Genomic DNA, 22,641 nt, shown 5'->3' on the forward strand with positions numbered 1-22,641 from the left:
CAGATATCCATGAACAAGGAAGCAGGCTCTCACTAGACACCAAATCTGCCAAGGCCCTGTTCTCAGAGCTACAATCTCCAGAGCTGTGAGAAATAAAGTTCTGTTGTTTCTCAGTCTCTGGAACTTTCTTACAGCAGCCTGAAAAGACTAAGTGTCATTGAGGAAAATAAAGCAGAACAGGGGCTAAGGAGTGTTTTACTTTAAAAGGGTTGCCAGGGAAAGTTACTGTTAAAAGCAACATTTGAGCATAGACTTGAAGGAGGTGAGGGGTCAAGCCATGCGGATATCTGGGGCAAGACCATCCCTGCAGGGAGCACGGTGCAAGGGTCCAGGGTGACGCTGCCCAGACACACGAGTGACAGCACGGAGGCCAACGTAGCTGGTAGAGACTCTCAGGAGATGTGCTCAGAAAGGTGAGGATGTGTATGAACATGGGCTGTTTGGGACCCCCAACCTCATAGCAGGATCCTGTCCCTCTCTTTGCCTCTTCCCTTGAGGGATCACCATCTTCCCATGCATTTGGGAGAAGCAGAATTTATCTTAAATGCATTCTTGACCAGAAACACTGCAGCCTGCTTCTCCGCATTCACCTGACTAGCCTGCAGCCCTCCATTCACATTGCTTCAGGTCACCTTGGCTGCTGTTGTTGTTTAGTAACTAAGTTGCGACCGACTCTTTGCAATCCCATGGACTACAGCATACCAGGCTCCTCTGTCCATGAGATTTCCCAGGCAAGAATACTGGAGTGGGTTGTCATTTCCTTTTCCAGGGGATCTTCCAGACCCAGGGATCGAAACCACGTCTCTTGAGTCTCCTGCATTGGCAGGCCTTTACCACTGAGCCACCTGGGAAGCCCTTCCTGTCACCTTAGCTGTTGGGATGAGAATTCTCCCCTGATACAATGCTGCTACGTCTGCCCTGGCCTTACAAAATGACAGTCCCTGCTAAAAGTGGGGCACAGCGTCAATGATATAGACATGGTGTGTCACAGACTTTTCTAAAGGCCTGAAGAAATCATAAGAGGAATCAATGCAGGAGGAAAACTAGGATATCACCATACTAAATCCATAGTCTACCAGGCATCGCCCGTCCCAGGAGTTTTTTCCCAGCTAATTCTCTATTAACCCAAGTTCCTCCACAAATCACCAACCTTCAAACATTGTTTTCTCTTACCCAGACCTGAGACTATCAAATTCCTGTCTCTGGGCCACCAGAAAGAGTCCAAAATTTTACAATATAGCAACCTCTCATTGAAAGAAAACACTACTTGAATTTATTCAGAAAAGCTCCTTCGTCTTCATTGTTTCAACTGAGTTCAGACTATCCTCTGGGCCTTGCCTGTACCTAACCAAAAGTTTCACGGAAGCATTTTTCCTCTGCCAAGATCAAGTCTTTTGCCATACCAACACACATACATCTGCTGGCAACTTTTCTAAAAATGGCAACGTTTTACTTCTAGGATACTTGATACAATTAAAACCTGTTACATGTGATGGAAAACAGAAAAAAAGTAGCAGCTGCATTACTAAACATTCAGAAAACTAAGATCATGGCATCTGGTCTCATCACTTCATGGGAAATGGAGAAACAGTGGAAACAGTAGCTGACTTTATTTTTGGGGGCTCCAAAATCACTGCAGATGGTAACTGCAGCCATGAAATTAAAAGACACTTACTCCTTGGAAGGAAAGTTATGACCAACCTAGATAGCATATTAAAAAGCAGAGACATTATTTTGCCAACAAAGGTCCATCTAGTCAAGGCTATGGTTTTTCCAGTAGTCATGTATGGATGTGAGAGTTGGACTATAAAGAAAGCTGAGCACTGAAGAATTGATGCTTTTGAACTGTGGTGTTGGAGAAGACTCTTGAGAGCCCCTTGGACTTCAAGAAGATGCAATCAGTCCATCCTAAATGAGATAAGTCCTGAGTGTTCATTGGAAGGACTGATGTTGAAGGTGAAGCGCCAATACTTTGGCCACCTGATGCGAAGAGCTGACTCATTTGAAAAAACTCTGATGCTGAAAAGATTGAAAGCAGGAGGAAAAGGGGATGACAGAGGATGAGATGGCTGGATGGCATCACTGACTCAATGGACACGAGTTTGGGTAAACTCTGAAAGTTGATGATGGATAGGGAGGCCTGGTGTGCTGCGGTCCATGGGGTCATAAAGCGTCGGACACGACTGAGCAACTGAACTGAATTGAACAGATCATTACTAAAATGTTTTAATTTCTCTTAGAAGGAAAGAAGAATTTTTATAGAAAGTGTCTTTATATTTTTTTGGATACACTGTTTGGCATGTAGGATCTTAACTCGCCAACCAGGGAGCGTGGAGTCTTAACCACTGGACTGCCAGGGAAATTCCCAAAGTGTCTTAATATATAATACTAATATATCTGTCTTTATAGCAGTGCAATCATAAAACATAGTTAAAATTTTTTCTTTGGCGGATGGGGCTTTCAACAGTCCTGCTGTAACCATACCCACTCCAGTGTTCTTGCCTGGAGAATCCCAAGGACTGGGAAGCCTAGTGGGCTGCCGTCTATGGGGTCGCACAGAGTCGGACACGACTGAAGTGACTTAGCAGCAGCAGCAGCAGCTGTAACCATGCAGCCAGTCAGAGCTGCCATGACTTGAAACTTAACTGGGTATTCATGCTGAGAAGTTTGTCTAAACCATTCAGATTTGGTAACAAAATGACAGCAAAACCAATGTGATCCTTAAAAAAATAGAATAATATTTAATTGCTTGTTGTCAGTGATCAATAAGAAGACATTAAGGCTATAGTTATTGATTACATAAATATCTCCCAGTGAGAGAGAAAGTGTACATCAATCCAATCAAGTTAGGAAAGAAGACAAAAGGGAGGGAATTAGCTATAATTAAACTGACTTCTTTATGACTCCTTTCTAGGCTCTAGGTCATTGATTCATAGTCACTTCTGGAAGCAGGTTAGACTTTGAATAATAATTATAGGCTGCTGCTGCTGCTAAGTCACTTCAGTCGTGTCCGACTCTGTGCGACCCCAGAGACAGCAGCCCACCAGGCTCCCCCGTCCCTGGGGTTCTCCAGGCAAGAACACTGGAGTGGGTTGCCATTTCCTTCTCCAATGCGTGAAAGTGAAAAGTAAAAGTGAAGTTGCTCAGTCATCTCTGACTCTTAGCGACCCCATGGGCTGCAGCCTACCAGGCTCCTCCTTCCATGGGATTTTCCAGGCAAGAGTACTGGAGTGGGGTGCCATTGCCTTCTCTGAATAATTATAGGCACTTAATAATAATAGCAGCAGTCATGGTAGTAGAATTTAAACTGAGGCAAGCTCTATTCTAAATGTTCTGCATGCAAAGTCACTTGTTGGTTGCAAGAGTCATAATACTTTCAGTTTCAAGAGATGGAAGTCCAACTCAAGCAAGTTGAACATACACCAAAATATTGGTTGATATGGTGGGAAGAGTTCAGGACAGCTCAAGAAATCAAAGGAGGAGCAGAAGCAAGGAGAGTCCTGGGGACTCGCTATCTACCCCGTTTCTGCACATTCCCTCTGGTTTCACTCTCCTCCTTCAGACAAGCCTATTCCACACAGTGAAGAATAGTTACCTGGAAACTCCAACCATGCATCTATCTTAGTTTGGGCTCCCTCAAAGCAGACCCCAAGGCAAGAGTTTGGGTGCACTGCTCTACTGGGGAGATGATCTCAAGAAGTATCATGAGGGAGTGGGGAAGTGAGACAAAGGAGGAGAGCCCCCACGTGGATGTGTGAATGAGCAGTCACAGCTGGATTGGAGCCCAATCCCACTAGGCGGTCTCAGAAGGAATGTGTGGAGAACCCCTCAGATTGTCCACCTGAAGCAAGGAGGCCGAGGTATGTGTCTACCAGCTCCCTTCCTTCATTGTTTGAGAGTTGCTCTGGGGATGGGAGCTCTCTAGCAAACCTAGCTTGCTCCCCAAGCCAGAGAATGGCCTTATGCAGACAGACACAGAGATACCCAAATGGTGTATAGGAACTTCAGCAGGTGACCTCAAGAGTCACGTATCAAGGGATATGGTGGCATGCTTGTAAGAGCCACAGCTCCTTCCAGTGCCATGGCCCCCAAAGCAGTGTGGAGCTGCTTCTCTTCCAGCTCCAGGTCCAGCGAGCCCTGGAGGAGCCCTGGTCTAGCTGGCTTAGGTCACACGCCCACGATGGACCCGTCCTGGTCCAGCAGAGGGCTGCGTCCTAGGGAGGTGAGGAGCTTCAACTGTTGGAATGGGAAATGTTTCCTTGGCCCTTTCCTCCATCCTCTTCAGTTACCAAAAGCCATTCACTACCCAAGGGCCAAGCCTTGAGGAGAAAGTCACTGACAGGCACAAAACTGTCTGGTTCTCCAGTTTTCACCAACTTGATCTCCCTGTAGAAAGAAAATAGTCATTATCAAAAAGCCAATTGTCATTCTGCCTCTTTAGAAAAATTCCCATTAAAGATAAAGCAAATTTTAATTAGATTAAGTATCCAATTACTGTAATTACATTTTAAAAAAATTCACATCATGAAGATGACCCTTTTTAAAAGGGTTACAGGAATAATTAGTGTATTCATATTAACTAAAATGTATTGGATAATATTTATACCCAGAAGACAAAGTACATTACACACATTTCACCTTTGGGGAAAGCCTGCAAATGTTTTGGCAGTGGCATGAATATTTATAGGCAAGAGTGTGCTTTAGCAAGATTATGTGAGGAAGCATTTAAATGCTCACCAATTTTTACCCAGGGGTAAAGTATACAGAAAATGTAATGCACAGATTATGGATATGCAAAGTGTGACTTTAGCGGGGAATTTCTATCAGTTTGCTTAATTAATTGGAGCCAAAGACTGTGTCTTCTCATTGAAGGCAGAAAGGCCCAAGGTATCCAACTGTGACCTCTCTCTGCTCTGTGTCACCAGAGGCAGGGGCCAGTGAGGAGCACTGATAGCAAAGCAGTAAGGACATTCTCACCTCGACCCCTCGCCACCAGGAAGCATGGATCTTCATGCCCTTGACCTTTATCCGCGCAGTCCCAGTTGGGTAAAGCTTCAGGGTGAGGAATATGGGCCTTCTAGAAGCTTCCTCCCTATACATTACCCTCCAAAACCATCTACCCTTTCCTGAGTCCAGTTTGTTTTCACTGGACTCACTTAGAGCCGTAGCTCCTACTGCTGCTTTTTGTCTCATACACAGTTGCCTTCCAGACTCCATCACATTTGTTAGCTCACAGGAGGGAGAAAGAGGAGGGTAGTGGCATAGACTCCATTTCACAGGTGAGAAAACTGGGGCTCTGAAGCTTGGAATAACCCCCAGAAGTAGCTGGAAATAACTTCACAGAACTAACCTTGAAAGGGAGCTGCTGCTGGCCCCAGACCTGTAGGGCCTCTGCTCTACCTTTAGGAAACTACTTAGGGCCTCCACCAACTGCAGGAATATCTGCTCTGCTACCACTTATAGCCATCAAAAAAAAAAAAAAGAGACAGCCTAGAGACAACCCCAGTGGCCCAGTGGTTAAGAATCCACCTTCCAATGCAAGGGACTCAGGTTCAATCCCTAGTCAGGAAACTAAAATCAGCCATGGGGCAACTAAGCCCACATGCAGCAACTACTGAGTGCACGCTCTAGAGCCCTCATGCCACAATGGAAGATGCTGCATGCCACAACTAAGATCTGAAGCAGCCAAGTAACACACACACACACACGCACACACACACACACACACACACACACACACACATTTGTATGTGCATATAAAAGCTGCCCAGGCATTGATGTTTCCTCTCATAGATAACTTCCAAACTGAAATCTGGGTTCATCTGACTGGGAAACAGAGTTATGTATCTGCACCCCAGTGGCCAGGGGAAATACAGTTTGTTGGATTTGACATTGAGAAAGTGAGGTTCTCAATGTGGATAACATCTGACAAAGAAAGGGTATTCAAAAGGTGTTTATCAAATCTCCTTATCCCTGATAGGAATTTCATCCATCTCTCAATGCGCTGGTCCAATACAGCCTCTTGTGTGTGTCCTGTCCCACCTCTCACCTGCCTCAACTAGCCTTTCCATTCTGTGCTTTGCAGTTACATGCTTTGCTCCCTTCTGCTCAGTGTTCTGGATATTTGGGTCTCACTTCCCTGCTCACCACCCTGATTTCTGCCTTTAATAAGGTCTGTGACTCTACAGTAGGGCTGCCATGGTTCCTTATGGGCTCTTTAAAATTGTTTTCAGAGGCCAAGGTACAGCCTTGGAATCTCCCCTGGGATAAAGAAGCCTCAAAAATAGAAGAATTACATTTTCAGAAATAGCCAAAGTCACTGTATTAAAGTTCCCCAGAGAAACAGAGCTAATGGTATACTGCTCAGTATATATTTCACTCTGACTCCATCTCCTATCCTTGACTTCCCAAACTTTCTCCTTACTGTGCTTTCTAGATTCAAGATCTGTCATCAGAAAATAAATCAAGTTTGGAAATCACTAATATAAGTCATAGAAGTAAGTCAACAGCTTATTGACAGCAGGCTAAACATTAGGCTATGATCAATGACTATGAATATGACTTAAGGTTGAGTGACTTTTTGATGTCCCTCTTGGAGGAACAGTTCAGGGTCCCCAGGCAGGCTCAGTTGGAAGCAGCTGCAGTCAAGTGGCTCTAGCTGCAGGGCCTTGAGGGACTCACATCAGGGAGCCCTGCTGGTCATCACAAAGCAGAATGCAAATAGATTCCAAGGAGGAGGCAAAGAGAGGTCCCCTCTTTTGGGGCCTAAGGCTGAGAGAGCCCCTCTTAACCACTTACTGCACATCAGAGGAAGGTAGGTTCTCTTCCCTGGATCTTGAGGCCCATGAGCAGTTTGTTTCTGTTCTGAAATTGGCTGTTAAGAAAGACAAAAGGAGGTAAATCAGGAGTATTAGGAAGGTAGTTATCACGAAGGTAAGAATGCCAGCAACATAGGAAGAGCTGCTAGGGAACAATTTACAAGTTCCTCAGGAGTGAGATTGCAGGTGAAAGGGAAAAGTTTGTTCTCCGTGTAAAACCATTAACAATAGAATTAGACCAAATAGTTACTGATAGTGCTTCCCAGGTGGCGCTAGTGGTAAGGAACCCACCTGCTAATGGAGGAGACTTAAGAGATGTGGGTTCAATCCCTGGGTGGGGAAGATCCCCTGGAGGAGGGCATGATAACCCATATCAGTATTCTTGCCTGGAGAATCCCATGGACAGAGGAGCCTGGCGGGCTACAGTCCACTGGGTTGCAAAGAGTTGGACACTTCTGAAATGACTTAGCATGCATGCATGCAGTTACTGATAAGAACTTGCATGTATTCAGGAAGTTCTGTCTAAACATCAATGTATTTTTGTACATAAAGCACTTAGAAGTATGCCTCTGAGTGGTTACTGCAGCCACTACTTGTTGTTGTTTAGTTGCTAAGTTATGTCCAACCTTTTGTGACCCCATGGACTATAGCCCACCAAGCCTCTCTCTCCATGGGATTTTCCAGACAAGAATTACTTGAGTGGTTTGCCGCTTCCTTCTCCAGGGGATCGTCCTGACCCAGGGATTGAACCCACGTCTCCTGCATTGCATCCTTTACCACTGAAACACCAGGAAAGCCCACCGCCACTGCAGCTGCTAAGTTGCTTCAGTCATGTCCGACTCTGTGTGACCCCATAGACGGTAGCCCACCAGGCTCCCCTGTCCCTGGGATTCTCCAGGCAAGAACACTGGAGTGGGTTGCCATTTCCTTTTCCTACACCTACTCTAAAAACCAACTACAACTCCTTAAAAGAGAAGGTCATCTGACTGCTCATTATACTCTCTGTTCCTGTCACCTTCCAGTGTCTTCATTCATTCAAGACTTTAACACCTGAATCACTGTCTTTTTTTCCATCCCACTTTTGTCATAATACTTGGTAACTTCAATGAAAGGGTGTAACCCAAGTTTCCATTGTGGCTTATCATTTACACGAGCATTCTGGCTAATGTTATCTTCTCCCAGACTTCATTTAAAATTGACAGACTGATCATTTCTATTTTTATTTCCAGTCCAAACATCTTTTCTGAGCTTCAGACCCATCTATCCAACTGGATAGCTACCTCCAGGCTCCTCTGTCCATGGGATTCTCCAGGCAAGGATACTGGAGTGGGTTGCCATGCCCATCTCCAGAGCATTTTCCCGGCACAGGGATTAGATCCACACGTCTGCCTGCATTTGCAGGCAGATTCTTTACCACTTGTACCACCTGAGAAGCCCACCTGGACACTTCATGGACCCTCAAACTCAACTCATCAAAATCTGAACTCATCTTTCTCACAAATCTGATTCTTCTGCTCTCAAAATCTTGTTATATGAAGTCAATGTCTATCCAATCACCCAAGCAAGAATTTGGGGATAATCTGAGATTCCTCTGTGTCTTTTAGAAGCTATATCCTATCAGTCATCACCTTCCTAAGATGCATCTGCTCTCTGTGAGCCCAGAGCTTCTCTGGTTCCAGAAAGCAAAACTGGCAGTTAAGAGAGCAAATCCTGGAGTAAGCATGCATGCTCAGTCATGTTCAAGTCTCTGTGACCCCATGGAATGTAGCCCACCAGGCTCTGTCCATGGGAATTTCCAGGCAAGAATACTGGAGTGGGTTGCCATTTCCAGGAGTAAGCCTGCCTGGATTCAAATAAAAGCTCCCAATGTATATTGTGCAGTTGTGGGCAAGTTACTTCAGCTTTCTGTTCCTTAGTTTTCTCATGTGTAAAATGGGTACATATTTCTTACTTCTAAAGTTAAGAGAATCAATTGTTATGATATGGAAAATACCTGGACAATAGGAAATGCTCAATAACTTTTAGTACTAGTGATGACATCAATAACAACGATGCCCGAGTGATGCTAGTAGGGGCATTCCCCTGGCTGCAATAATTGAGGATTCAGACTTGGAGGATATCAACTGCTTCTTCACAGACTTTCAATCAATCTTTCTTCATTCAATCCCACGCCACATCTTTGCCTTTAAAGGAACTCATTACGTTCAATTCCTAATACTTTATAGGTTCTGAAAGCCAAATTGGTTTGCTTCCTAGAGTCTTTCTGTAGGCACTTCGCTTTTTATTCTCTAAACCTGCACTGTTCAATATGGCAGCCTCTAGGCACATGGCTACTAAGTCATTGATATGTGACTGACAGTCCATGAGGTCGCTAAGAATTGGACATGACTGAACAACTTCACTTTCACTTTTCAGTTTCATGCATTGGAGAAGGAAATGGCAACCCACTCCAGTGTTCTTGCCTGGAGAATCCCGGGGATGGGGGAGCCTGGTGGGCTGCCGTCTATGGGGTCGCACAGAGTTGGACATGACTGAAGCAACTTAGCAGTAGCAGCAGCAGTGTTACACATGTGGAAATGATAATATTTGGGATATTTTGGGTTAAATAAATTAATTCCACCTGTTTGTTTTCACTTTTTAAATGTGTGGCTACTAGAAAATTTTAAATTATTGGTTGACTGAAAATTTTGTTCAGGTTTTTAATCCAAACAAAGTGTTTGACAAACCCAATACATAAGTAACTGGCATTTTATTTCTATTGGATAATGTTGCATCTTATAAACGTTTTGACATCTCTATCTGCTGTCACGTTTTCTCCCATCCTCTTCAGTGTTTTAGTTGATACACTTTTTTTTCATTTTTGTGAGGGGTCTGGAGAAAGCAAAGATAAATGAGTGTGCTCCATCTGCCATGCATGTGTGCACATGTAGTCGCTTCAGTCGTGTCCAACTCTTTGCGACCCCACGGACTGTAGGCTCCTCTATCCATGGGATTTTCCAGGCAAGAATACTGGAGTGGGTTGCCATTTCCTATTCCAGGGGATCTTCCTGAGCCAGGGACCAAACCCGCATCTTTTGTGCCTCCTGCATTGGCACGAGCACCATAGTGGTACTCCTGCACCCCTAGGAGCACTTGGGAAGCCCTCCATCTGCCATGTTTAACTGGAAATTATATCTAAGCTTCTCATAACCTAGTTCCTGCTTAGATTGCCTCATCACTTTATGTCACTGACCCTAAATGAACTACAACCAAAATGAATTACTAATAGTTTTCACAGCATATAAGGAACCTTCAAGCTTTCATGTCTTTGCTTTCTCTGCAACCTTTTCCTGGACTATCCTTCAAATTCCTCTCACCTGTCTGCCTAGTAACTTCCTCATTCTTTAAACACTCACTCAAATTTTACCTACTTTCAGAAGCTCTTTCCTTATTTCTCCTCCTTACAGTTGAACTGAGTGATTTGGAGTCCAGAATATTTTCTGCCTGTTCTTGATTCTATGACTATCTACCCTATAGGGAACCTATCTTATTCATAAGAACCAAAAGAATGTTTGTTAAAGAAATTCATAAGGACAGTAACAAGAACTGTGGCGACACAGAGGAAGGAGAAGCTGGCTAAAAACGTTTCATGAAGGCAGTACTTTTCAGCTTTTCTTCAGAGAAGTTTTTAGCAGTGGAGATGTGTTAGGAATTTTCCAGGCAGTGTGAACAGGATAAGCAAAGATTCCCGGAACGCAAGAAATATGTTAGGGAAATGGCAAATGGTCTAGTTTGAACGGCGCATTGGTAAAACCAGATTAGGGAGGGCCTTGAGGTCACAGAAAGCAGCTGGACCTTTCTATGAGGATAAAGGGGAGTTTTTCAAAGATGTGAAGCTATGGAGAGCTTTAAACGCATTACACCTGAGTTTTAGCATTATCACCTTGGGCTTCAGGTGGAGAATAGATGTGCGGGGCCTTCCAGAGGGACTGGAAGCTTAACCAGTTAACTGATGGGCGGTTAAGGAGGGGGAGTGAGCAGTGTGGTGATGAGGATGAAAGGAAGGGCGCGGCCACCCGTAGTTTAGGTGTAGAACGCCCCTGTGGGCGTGGGTTACAGGGAGGAGTTTCTAGCTGGAACGAATGAGAGGGCGCGGGTACCATTCCGCGCACCTGGGGACCGCGCGGGAGGAGCGAGTCAGCCCCACGCGCCGCGCCCGCGTGTCCCTCGCGCGGCGCCGTCCGCGCAACGCTCGGTGGGGTTGGCGGAGGCCGCGGGCGCTGCGGTTCCGGTTCCGGCGGGCGCCCGCACCTGCGGCGGGGGCGGGCGGTCATGGCGTACTCCACGGTGCAGAGGGTGGCCCTGGCCTCGGGACTCGTCTTGGCTGTGTCGCTGCTGCTGCCCAAGGCCTTCCTGTCTCGCGGAAAGCGGCAGGAGCCGCCGCCGGCGCCCGAAGGTAAGCGCGGGCCGACTCTCCCACCCGAGCCGCAGGGCGAGCACGAGCGCCTAGAGCCCTGCAGGAGGGAGGGCGGCCGCGGGGGTCTCCGGCCCCGCGGAGTTTGGGAGGTGCCAAGCGCCAGGGTTCTCTTGGCCCCAGCGGGCAGCGGCCGGACCGGGTCGCTCCAGGCCTTCGCCTGCAGGAGCGCGCGCAGACGAGCCTGGGCGCACTCTCCGGTTGCTCTCACCTCTTCCCCTCGCTGTCCTAACTCAACTACTCACTGTCTGCCCAAGTGCTTTGAGTCAGGAGGGCTGCCACTTGAATTCTCCTTTTTAGGGTGTCCGTGTGCTTTCTCTCGTGCTTTCGAATGAAATAGTTGGACTGGGTATTATTAACCTTAATTTGTTGTGTATTTTCAGTTTGGTGTTGAGAGCTCTCTGCTTCAGGCTCTTTTTGTGCCTTCGTAAATATAATGTGAAGATTTTAATAATCCGAGTTTCAGTTACTGAGATGCACATGGTTCTGCATTTTCGTTACGTGAACAAGTATTTCTTAATCCTTTGTTACTGGCATGATGTATGTGGTGGTTAAAAATCCAACCTGTGGTTTGCATTCTGGGGCTTTTGCATAATGGGTGAGTGTAACAGGGCAGGAATGCCAAAGGCTGGGAGAAAAACTGGAACAGTTCTCTGTAGATTGTGAAGTTCTGGTAACTTTCTTCTGGAAATTGTCTTTGTAGCATCCTTAAGACCCGGTTTTACAGTGTTCGTGCTTCCACTGATATTCAACCTGTTGATGTTGGACAGCTCCTTGAACTGAAACTCATTTCCCTCTAATTTGTGCACATTGACTGTAACTCCACCCTCTTGTACATCATAGATTATAAATACAAGAAATGCAAAACACCAGGCTCTAGGGGTGAAGGGCAGATCCAACCCAGAATTCTGTTCATAGACTTTGCTTGATAATCTTTATGTTTGTAAAACTATCTCCCTGGGAGAAACTTCTTTTTTAAAAAAAAAGCAAACTACCTCATTTGTTGGGTTTTCTTTCTTTCTTTCTTTCTTTTTTTTTCCCTTTCTGTCTTGTTACAAAACCCCAAAGGTTTTACTCACTTTGTCTGATGATGAAGAGTGAATTGACGATGACCCTAAGCGGTTAAAGGTTCGTCTACAATAGTGTCTTACCACGTTAAATTTTCATCGTGCTGAATTGTCTTGAATAAGTTCTCTTCAATACGGGTGGGAGATACTCTTCTAAATGTTGTGTAGAGAGACGATCAGAGATGGCTTTTTCTCCTAAGAGCTCAAGTAATAATAATCAGTGTTCTTATCTTAGAAACTTTGCAGTTTCTGTTCTCTTCATTCCTCAAGTGTTATTTCCTCGGCATCCTTCTCATTGCTCAGCTTAAATGTAATCTCCTCAGAGGCTTTCCCTGATGATTCTAACTAAAGTCACTCTTTACACTCCCATCATTTCCTATTCCTATGTTTTATTTTCTCGATTGAAGGTGTTATTGTATCATATGACATTTTCTTATATATTTTACTAGGTTTTTTTGTTTTTTGTCTCCACTTTGTAGAGTGTAAGCCCCTGAGGGCAGGCAGTTTGTCTTGTTTACCACTATTTCTTTAGCATTTGGCATATAATGGACAGTCAGTATTTTTAAATGAATAAAATGCTCTTTTTGCGTTCATTATCAAAGTAGTATAATCTAGGTAAAAGTAAGTTAGTGTTAGTTTTTCAGTCGTGTCCCATTCTTTGCGACCCCATGGACTGCAGCCTGCAGATAGCCCCTCTGTCCATGAAATTCTCCAGTCAAAAATACTGGAGTGGGTGGCCATTCCCTTCTCCAGGGGATCTTCCCCACCCTGGGATTGAATCCAGGTCTCCTACATTGCAGGCAGATTCATTACTGTTTGAGCCACCATAATCTATGTAAAATCTACATTAACTGATGTAGTCCAGTAACTGAAATTTGCTAACTAAAATCCTTGTCTTGGTACACTGACATTTTAAAAACGGTGACTCCTAACCATTATTGGGTTATATATCCCTTTGAGAATCTAATGAAAATTATGGATTTTTCCCCTGGGAAAAATGCCTATACTTTTTGTACATACATCGAGAATTTGAGTATCAACTCAGAGAAACCACAGACTCCAGAAACTCCTGCTCTGTAGAAAGGGATAGCCCTGATTCTTTGAAAATTCATGTCATCCGTGTCTTAAAATTTGTGTCATTATAGCTTCCATCTCTGCCCATTGGCATATATGAAATGAGCATTGTCCCTTTTCCACATGACAGCCATTAAGTTAGTCTTTAGCAAATATTTATAATGTACCCTTTAACATAGCTTACACACAGTATATAAATACTGTTTAATTCTTTAAAAAAAAAAAAAAGAGCCAAATCCCTGCCTTGAGGAACTCACAGTTGAGTAGAGGGGATAAGATATTGAATAAGTGCAAAAAAGTATCAATTGCAGGTACGCAAATCCTTGCAGGGAAAGGAAGAGACACATGTTAGAATGGTTAGTTTTATTGGTGTCTCAAGAAAGGTGTTATGGAAGAGAAGAGCCTTTTCTCTTTTTTTGGTAATAGCTTTCTTGAGATATAATTCACATACCATGCAGTTCATGTATTTAAACTGTGTGACTGCATCAAAAGATACTCAACATTGCTTATTATTAGAGAAATGCAGATCAAAACTACAATGAGGTATCCACTCACACTCGTCAGAATCAGTTCAGTTCAGTCACTCAGTCGTGTCTGACTCTTTGCAACCCCGTGGACTGCAGCACTCCAGGCTTCTTTGTCCATCACCAACTCCCAGCGCTTGCTCAAACTCATGTCCATCAAGTCGGTGATGCCATCCAAGCATCTCATCCTCTGTCGTCCCCTTCTCCTCCTGTCTTCAATCTTTCCCAGCATCAGGGTCTTGTCCAGTGAGTCAGTTCTGGTCAGAATGTCCATCATCAAAAAACCTGCAAACAATAAATGCTGGAGAGGCTGTGGAGAAAAGGGACCCCTCTTGCATTGTTGGTGGGAGTGTAAACTGATACAGTCATTATGGAAAACAGTATAGAGATTCCTTTAAAAACTAGGAATAAAACTACCATGTGCACTGACCATACCAAGTGCTGATGAGGATGCAAAGCAACTGAAACTCTCATACTGCTGGTAATGATGTAGAATGGTACAACCACGTTGGAAAACAATTTGATAAATGCATTTTAATAAAATTAAACATATGCTTACCACATTAAAAAAAAAACAAACTGCCATATGACCCAACAATCCCACTACTGGGTGTATACCCTGAGGAAATCATAATTGAAAAAGACACATGTACCCCTGTGTTCACTGTAGCACTACTTATAATAGCTATGACATGGAAGCAACCTAGATGTCCATCAACATATGCTTGGGTAAAGAAGCTGTGGTACACATACACAATGGAATATTACTCAGCCATAAAAGGACACACAGTTGACTCAGTTTTAATGAAGTGGATGAACCTAGAGCCTATTATACAGAGTGAAGTAAGTCAGAAAGAGAAAAGCAAATATCATATATTAATGCATATATATAGAATCTAGAAAATGGTACTGATGAACCTATTTGCAGAGCAGCATTGGAGACACAGAGAACAGACTAGTAGACACAATGGGGGAAGGAGAGGGTGGGACAAATTGAGAGAATAGCATGGAAATATATATACACTACCATATGTAAAATAGATAGCCAGTGGACATTTATGTATGACACAGGAAACTCAACCCCGTGCTCTGTGACAACCTAGAGAGGTGGGATGGGTGGGAGGTGGGAGGAAGGTTCAAGAGGAAGGGGACATGTGTATACCTATGACTGATTCATGTTGATATGTGGCAGAAACCAACACAATATTGTAAAGCAATTATGCTCCAATTAAAAATAAGTAAATTTCAGAAAAAGCAGTAGCCATTTGCAGCAAAATGAATGGCCCTAAGAATATGCGTAGTGAAAACAGAGACAAATACTATGTGATATCGCTTATATGTGAAATCTAAAAAATAAATGAATATGTATGCAAAACAGAAACAGAACCACAGATGTAGAAAACAAACTTGTGGTTACCAAACAGGAGAGGAAAGGGGGGAGGGTAAATTAAGGGTATGAGATTAACAGATATAAACTACTATGTATTAAATATGGATAAGCAACAAGGATATACTGTATCGCCTAGGGAATTATAGCCATTATCTTGTAAAAAACCTATAATGGAGTATAATCTGCAAAATATGGAATCATTGTGCTGTACACCTGAAATGAATATAATATTATAAATCAACTATACATCAATAAAAAAGTAAGCAAAAAAAAAGTGTGTGAATGGTTTTTAGCATGGTCACAGAGTTGTGCAGCCATCGTCACTATCAATTTTAGAACACTTTATCATTCCCGCCGCCCTCCAAAACCATCTTTAACCTCTTTAGCCATCACCCATTAACAGTCCCCCACCCTGAGCCCCTTCAGCCTTCAGTTTGGTTGAGTCATTCAGTTGTGTCTGACTCTTTGCGATCCCATCAACTGCAGCACACCAGGCTTCCCTGTCCGTACCTCAAAGCAATCTCCCTGAGTTTGCTCAAAGCCATATCCATCAAGTTGGTGATGCCATCCAACCATCTCGTCCCCTCCTCCTCCTGCCTTCAATCTTTGCCAGCATCAGGGCCTTTTCTAATGAGTCAGTTCTTCACATCAGGTGGACCCTCCTAGGCAACCATTAATCTACTGTCTATAGATTTGCCTGCTATGGGCATTTCATGTAAATGGAATCATACAATATGTGATCTTTTGTGACTGGTTTCTTTCACATAGTATGTTTTCAAGTTTCATCCATGTTGTAGCATGTATCAGTGCTTCATTACTTTTCATGGCTGAATAATATTCCATTATGTGGAATATTCCATCTGCATTTTATTCATTTATTAGTTGGGCATTTGGGGTTTTGATGATTATGAGTAATGCTGCTATTAACATCCATGTACACATTTTTGTGTGGATATGTGCTTTCATTTCTCTTGAATATATGCATTTGGGAAATGTGAACATTTTAGTGTGGCTGGAACTAAGAGTGGAATTTCGCTCATATTATTACTCTGTGAGCAGTTTTGTGGAACTGCTAGATTGTTTTCCAAAGTATCTATCATTTTACATTCCCACCATTCATATGTGAGGGTTCCAGTTTCTCCACATACTCTCGGACGTTTGTTATTGCCAGCCTTTTTATTATAGCCATCATAATGGGTGTGAAGTGCTATCTTATTGTGGGTTTTTTTTTTTTTGTATTTCCATGACGACTAACAACTTTAATATATTTTCATGTGTTTATAGGCTGTTTGTGTAACAACTTAGAGAAATGTCGGTTCAGACTTTTGCCCATTTTTAAATTGGGTTTCTTGTCTTTATTGTTGAATTATAAGAATTCCTAATGTATTTTAGGTACAAGTTCATTATCAGATATGTGACTTGCAGATATTTTCTTCAACTCTTCACTTTCTTGATGGTGTCCTCTTAAGAAAAGTTTTTAATTTTGATGAAGTCTAACATTTACCTTCTTCTCTTCTGCTTTTGATGTCAGACCTAAAAAAATAATCTCCAGATCCAAGGTCATGAAGATTTATGTCCATGTCTTCAAGTTTTATAGTATTTACTCTTATATTTAATCCTTTGATCCATTTTGAGTTAATTTTTGCTTTTGATATGAGGAAAAGTCCAACTTCATATGGATATATGGTTATCCCAGCATTATTTGTTGAAAAGAATATTCTGTCTACATTGAACTGTTTTAAGACCCTTGTTGAAATTCAGTTGACTAAGTGTGAGAGTTTATTTCTGGACTCCCAATTCTGTTCCATTGACAAACATCAGATATAGAATATATACCTGTCCTTACGTCAATACCACACTACCTTGATTACTGAAGCTTTGTAGTTAAATTTTGAGATCATGAAGTTTTAGGTCTCCAAACTGTGTCCTTTTATTATCAAGGTTGATTTCTGAGTGCTGTGGCTCAGGATTTCCATACACATTTTAGGATTAGCTTGTCAATTTCTGCAAAAACCAGCTGGGATTTTGTTTGTGTGGAATCTGTAAATCATTTTGAAGAGTATTGCCATCTTAATAACAATAAGTCTTTTAATCTATGAATAGGATTTTTAAAAACTTATTTAGGTCTTTAATTGATTTCAGGCTTCCTTGATAACTCAGTTGGTAAAGAAATCTGCCTGCAATGCAGGAGACCCTGGTTTGATTTCCTGGATTGGGAAGATCTGCTGGAGAAGGGATAGGCTACCCATTTCAGTATTCTTGGGCTTCCCTTGTGGCTCAGCTGATAAAGAAACCACCTGCAATTCGAGATACCTGGGTTCAATCCCTGGGTTTGGAAGATCCCCTGGAGAAGGGAAAGGCTACCCACTCCAGTATTCTGACCTAGAGAATTCCATGGACTGTATAGTCTATGGGATCACAAAGAGTTGGACACAACTGAGCGACTTTCAGTAGTTTTCAGTGTACAAGTCTTCTTTTGTTAAATATATCCCTAAGTATTTTATTCTTTTTGATGGTATTGTAAATTGAATTATTTTATTAATTTTAAGACTGTTCATTACTCAGCTTTAGAAACACAATCTTTATGTATTAATACTGTATTCTGTAGATTTGCTGAATTGCTTATTGGCTGCAGTAAATGATTGTGTTGTCTGCTGCTGCTAAGTTGCGTCAGTCGTGTCCGACTCTGCGTGACCCCGTAGACGGCAGCCCACTAGGCTCCTCCATCCCTGGGATTCTCCAGGCAAGAACGCTGGAGTGGGTTGCCATTTCCTTCTCCAATGATCGTGTTGTCTCCAGAGATTGTGTTACTTCTTTCCGATCTACATGCCTTTTCTTTTTCTTGCCTAACTGCCTGGGCTAGAACCTCTAGTACAATGTCAAATAAAAATGGTGAAGAGTGAACATCCTTGATTGTTCCTAATCTTAAGAAAGCTTTCATACCCTTAAGGATAGTGCTAGCTATGGATGCATTAATAGAACTAAAGAATTTTTAAAAGGGGGCCTGTTGAGTGTTTTTATTATGAAGGGATTGAATTGAATTTTGTCAAGTGCTTTTTCTGTCTATTAAGTGACCATTGGGTTTTTGTCCTTCATTCTATGGATATGATACTTTACATAATTGATTTTTGGATGTTAAAACCTTGCAGTATTTTTTTTTTTAACTAAATTAAGACAGTATCTCTAACGTGTTTTTATTAGCCAGATTAACAAGGATATTTCAGGCAGAGGGAACAGAGCAAAATCAATACCCAGAGCTTTGAAATAGCTTTAGAGTTGTAAGAGATGAGACAAGGGCCCAAATTGTAAAGATTTTTTTCATGCCATATTTAAGGAGTTTGGATCTTATTCTAAAGATCGGTGAGGCCATTGTGAGTTTGTTAGGAGAAGAGAAACTTACAGTCTGAAAGGACATCTTGGCAGCAGTGTAGAGGCTGTATCAGTGAGGGTTTCTTCAGGGAAAATAATGTTGCAGTAGTCCATTTGAGACCTTGTGAACATCATTAAGGCAGTGTGTTTGGGCTCATCAGTTTAGGATTCTCATGGTAAGTAACAGAAAATTCAGCGGAGTTGTCAAGTTGAAAGGAGGATGTATTGACTAGTGCACATGAAAAGACTTCGTGTTGGAATTGGCCTCCTGTGTGGTTTGATCCAGAGGTTAACAATCCCATCAGGGCTTCTGTCTGATTTTCTTTGTCCTTTTTACTTCTGGGTTCCTTCTCATGTCGGCTCTGTCCTCTGGCTTCTCTCTCTCAGGCTAGAAACAGTATTTGCAACAGTTCCAGATATCACCTCCTCATATTTAATTGTCCAGAGAAAGAATGTTTTTTTTCTTTTGAACTCTTCCTTCACTCCCATATCACTTTTATACCTCCACCCCCAGTTCTTTCCCAGTAGTTCCAGCTAACATATCCACCCAACTTATTGACTTGAGTAAAGTTATTTGCAGTGCTCTGGGTAGAAAGAATATGCTGATCCGCTGTGGGGTTGAGAGTGGTTCCCAGAGGGAAATAGGGATACCGGAGGAAGAAGGAGTAAATGGAGCAGGGGAAGTGTCCACATTGAACAGGAGGGAAAAGAACAATTTTAAGAGACATTTTTAACTAGAAGTGGAATGTGAGGCAGAGGGAGGCATCTTGAATTATTCTCAGCTTATTGGCTTAGGTGACTATACCAAATATACCTTTACCAAAATAGTAATGAAGCAACATAGATTAAAGGGGAAAGACAACGAGTTCAGAAATTTGTAGACTAGTATCACATCCCCCTTTTCCATCTTTTTTCATACGTGAAACCCCTAGGTCCCACATCCATTCCTCACGTGATGTAGTTAACAAGTATCTAAGTATGGCCCTCTTAGAAGGCAAACAGTAGCAAGTGTAAGCCAGTTAGCTCATGGAAGAACAGCCTATTGCATCTCCCATCCCCCTTTTTAGGGGGTTCCCTGCTGGCTCAGCAGTTAAGAATCTGCCTGCCAGTGCGGGAGACTCACTTCCCAACCTGGGGATAGATATTGGAGCAGGAGGAAGTGGCAACCTGCTCCAGTATTCTTGCCTGGAGAATCCCATGGACAGAGAAGCCTGGCAGACTACAGTCCATGGGGTTGCAAAGAGCTGGACTTAACTTGGTGACTAAACGCATATCCCCCTTTTTAAAATTCTTTAGTTCTATTAATGCATCCTGGGGATTGCTTTAGACTTTGGGTATTTTAATTGCTGATTTTGCTGTCTATTAGAATTTTAAACTTCCTTTTTTTTTTTTTTTTAAAGAGGTACTTCTATAGGTTTGTCCATTTTGTACATTCACTTGGTGTTTTGGAACCAAATAGAGGAATATAGCCTTCCGTGTTGCATTTTGTCTCAATTTGATGAATTCTAGCCTCTTGAGTTTTTTTCAGAATATTTATTGTTTCATTCATTGTATTTGTTTTTACCATCTCTCTCAGCTATGTATCATTCTTGATTTTTAAAAAACCTTTTTTGTTAAAGACATTTCCAAACATAAGAAAAAGTAAAGAGAGTAGTATAATAAGATGAATCCACATCATCCTGCTTCAACAACCATCGTCCTGTATCATGGATATCCCCACTTACTTTCCCCCCTATGCAAATACCAAATCTCAGACACTGGGATTTCATTTCATCCTTAAGTATTTTTGTACACATCTCTAGGGCATAAGAAAATAAAAATTATTTTTTAAATATAGCTTCAATATCATTATCATACCTGAAAGTCAGTGATTCCTTAATGTCATGAAATCAGTATTCAAATTTCTCTCACTGGCTCATAATTTTTTTTCATGATTTCCCCCTTGATTGTGATTAGCATATCTTCTTGATCATTCACATTATCTAAAAAAAAAAAATCTATCAGTCTTTTGAAACTGCCCTTAAGGTCACCCCATTCTGTTCATGGAAACCCATTTGTGTACAGTCATTAAACCAGTTGGTTTGGTTGCTTTATCCCATCTTATTCTGTCCAATATAGGCTTATGGTCTGCATGCTTCCTTCCTTCCCCCTTCATTGTATTCTCAACATAGAATCCATACTAACCCTGTTAAAGCTTAAGTCTCCCTCCACAGAACCCTCCGATGGCTTCCTGACTCACTCAGATGAAAAGACAAAGTCTGTACATGACCTACAAAGCCTACTTAATCCTCTTCTCGTTGCCCTCTTTCCCATTTAGCTTTGAGCGCACTGGCCGCCTCCTCACTACGGTTTGAACGTTCCCGGTGTGCTCTCACCTCAGGGCCTTTGCATTTGGTGTTTCCTCTGCCCGAAATGCTCCTCCCTAGATAGCTGAGTGCATTTCCTTTATCTTCTTTACATCTTAACTTAAAAGACATCTCCTGAGCCTTCTTTGGACACTCTTGCTAAATCTTTACTTTCCCCTAACACATCCTATCCCCTTTGCCTGCTTCATTTTTTCTCTTAGTGTTTATTATTATCTTGTGTATCATCTCTTTTCTGGTTGAAGTAGGAGGCTCCATGAGGGTCAGGATTTTTGCTTTGTTCACTGCAGTATCTCCAGCTTTAGATCAGGCTCGCACATAGTAGAAAATCAATTAAAGAATTTAATCAATAAATTAAAGAATTAGAATTAAGCGAATTAATGAATACTGGCTCCCAAGGATCAAGGTTTGCTCTATTAGCATTTATAAGCCATTATTGTTGTTTAGTTGCTAAGTTGTGTCCAGTTCTTTTGCAACGCAGTGGACTGTAGCCTGCCAGGTTCATCTCTCCATGGGATTTCCCAGGCAAGAATACTGGAGTGGTTCTCATTTATTATTATTTATGGCTGCGTGAATTATTGTACATCCATATGATAGACTGTTATGATTCCAGTAAGTTATATTCATGAAGTATTTTTGTGTATGTGTAGCCAGGTTTGTTTTTCTTTGAAATCAAAGGGGAAAAAATATCGATTTCTCTGGAATCACTAAACCAGTGGTATTGATTTATAAACAGGGTGGACAATACAAATACAGAATAAATTATACCTAAATTTGAAATCTGGTACTGTGCACCTATTTTTTGAGACTATTTTAATTGGAGTATAGTTGACTTACAATATTGCATTAATTTCTGCTGTTCAAAGTGATTCAGTTATACCTGTATCAGTTCAGTCAGTCAGTCGTGTCTGACTCTTTGCGACCCCATGAACCGCAGCACACCAGGCCTCCCTGTCCATCGCCAGCTCCCGGAGTTTACCCAGACTCATGTCCATTGAGTCAGTGATGCCATCCAACCGTCTCATCCTCTGTTGTCCCCTTCTCCTCCTGCCCTCAATCTTTCTGTGCATCAGGGTCTTTTCAAATGAGTCAGCTCTTCACATCAGGTGACCAAAGTATTGGAGTTTCAAGCTCAACATCAGTCCTTCCAATGAACACCCAGGACTGATCTCATTGAGGATGGTCTGGTTGGAGAGTCCAAGGGACTCTGTGTGTCCAACACCACAGTTAAAAAGCATCAATTCTTCGGTGCTCAGCTTTCTTTATAGTCCAACTCTCACATCCATACATGACCATTGGAAAAACCATAGCCTTGACTAGTCGGACCTTTGTTGGCAAAATAATGTCTCTGCTTTTTAATATGCTGTCTAGGTTGGTCGTAACTTTTCTCCCAAGGAGTAGGCGTCTTTTAATTTCATGGCTGTATAATTTCATCTGCAGTGATTTTGGAGCCCCCAAAAATAAAGTCAGCCACTATTTCCACTGTTTGCCCATCTATTTCCCATGAAGTGATGGGACCGGATGCCGTGATCTTAGTTTTCTGAATGTTGAGCTTTAAGCTAACTTTTTCACTCTTCTCTCTC

General features: G+C 42.4%; 1 protein-coding gene across 3 annotated transcripts in view; it reads left to right on the forward strand.

Annotated features, from left to right (window-relative positions):
* The first annotated feature begins 11,129 nt into the window (after positions 1-11,129).
* RIC3 (RIC3 acetylcholine receptor chaperone) overlaps positions 11,130-22,641 on the forward strand; it is a 52,506-nt gene continuing 40,994 nt past the window's right edge. For all 3 annotated transcript variants that reach the window (XM_068989150.1, XM_068989151.1, XM_068989153.1), the window contains exon 1: positions 11,130-11,253. In XM_068989150.1, the coding sequence (XP_068845251.1) occupies positions 11,130-11,253 (124 nt within the window). The remainder of the gene's footprint in view (positions 11,254-22,641) is intronic.

This window comes from Capricornis sumatraensis, chromosome 16 (genome assembly GCF_032405125.1).
Source record: "Capricornis sumatraensis isolate serow.1 chromosome 16, serow.2, whole genome shotgun sequence".
Classification (NCBI taxonomy): Eukaryota; Metazoa; Chordata; class Mammalia; order Artiodactyla; family Bovidae; genus Capricornis; species Capricornis sumatraensis.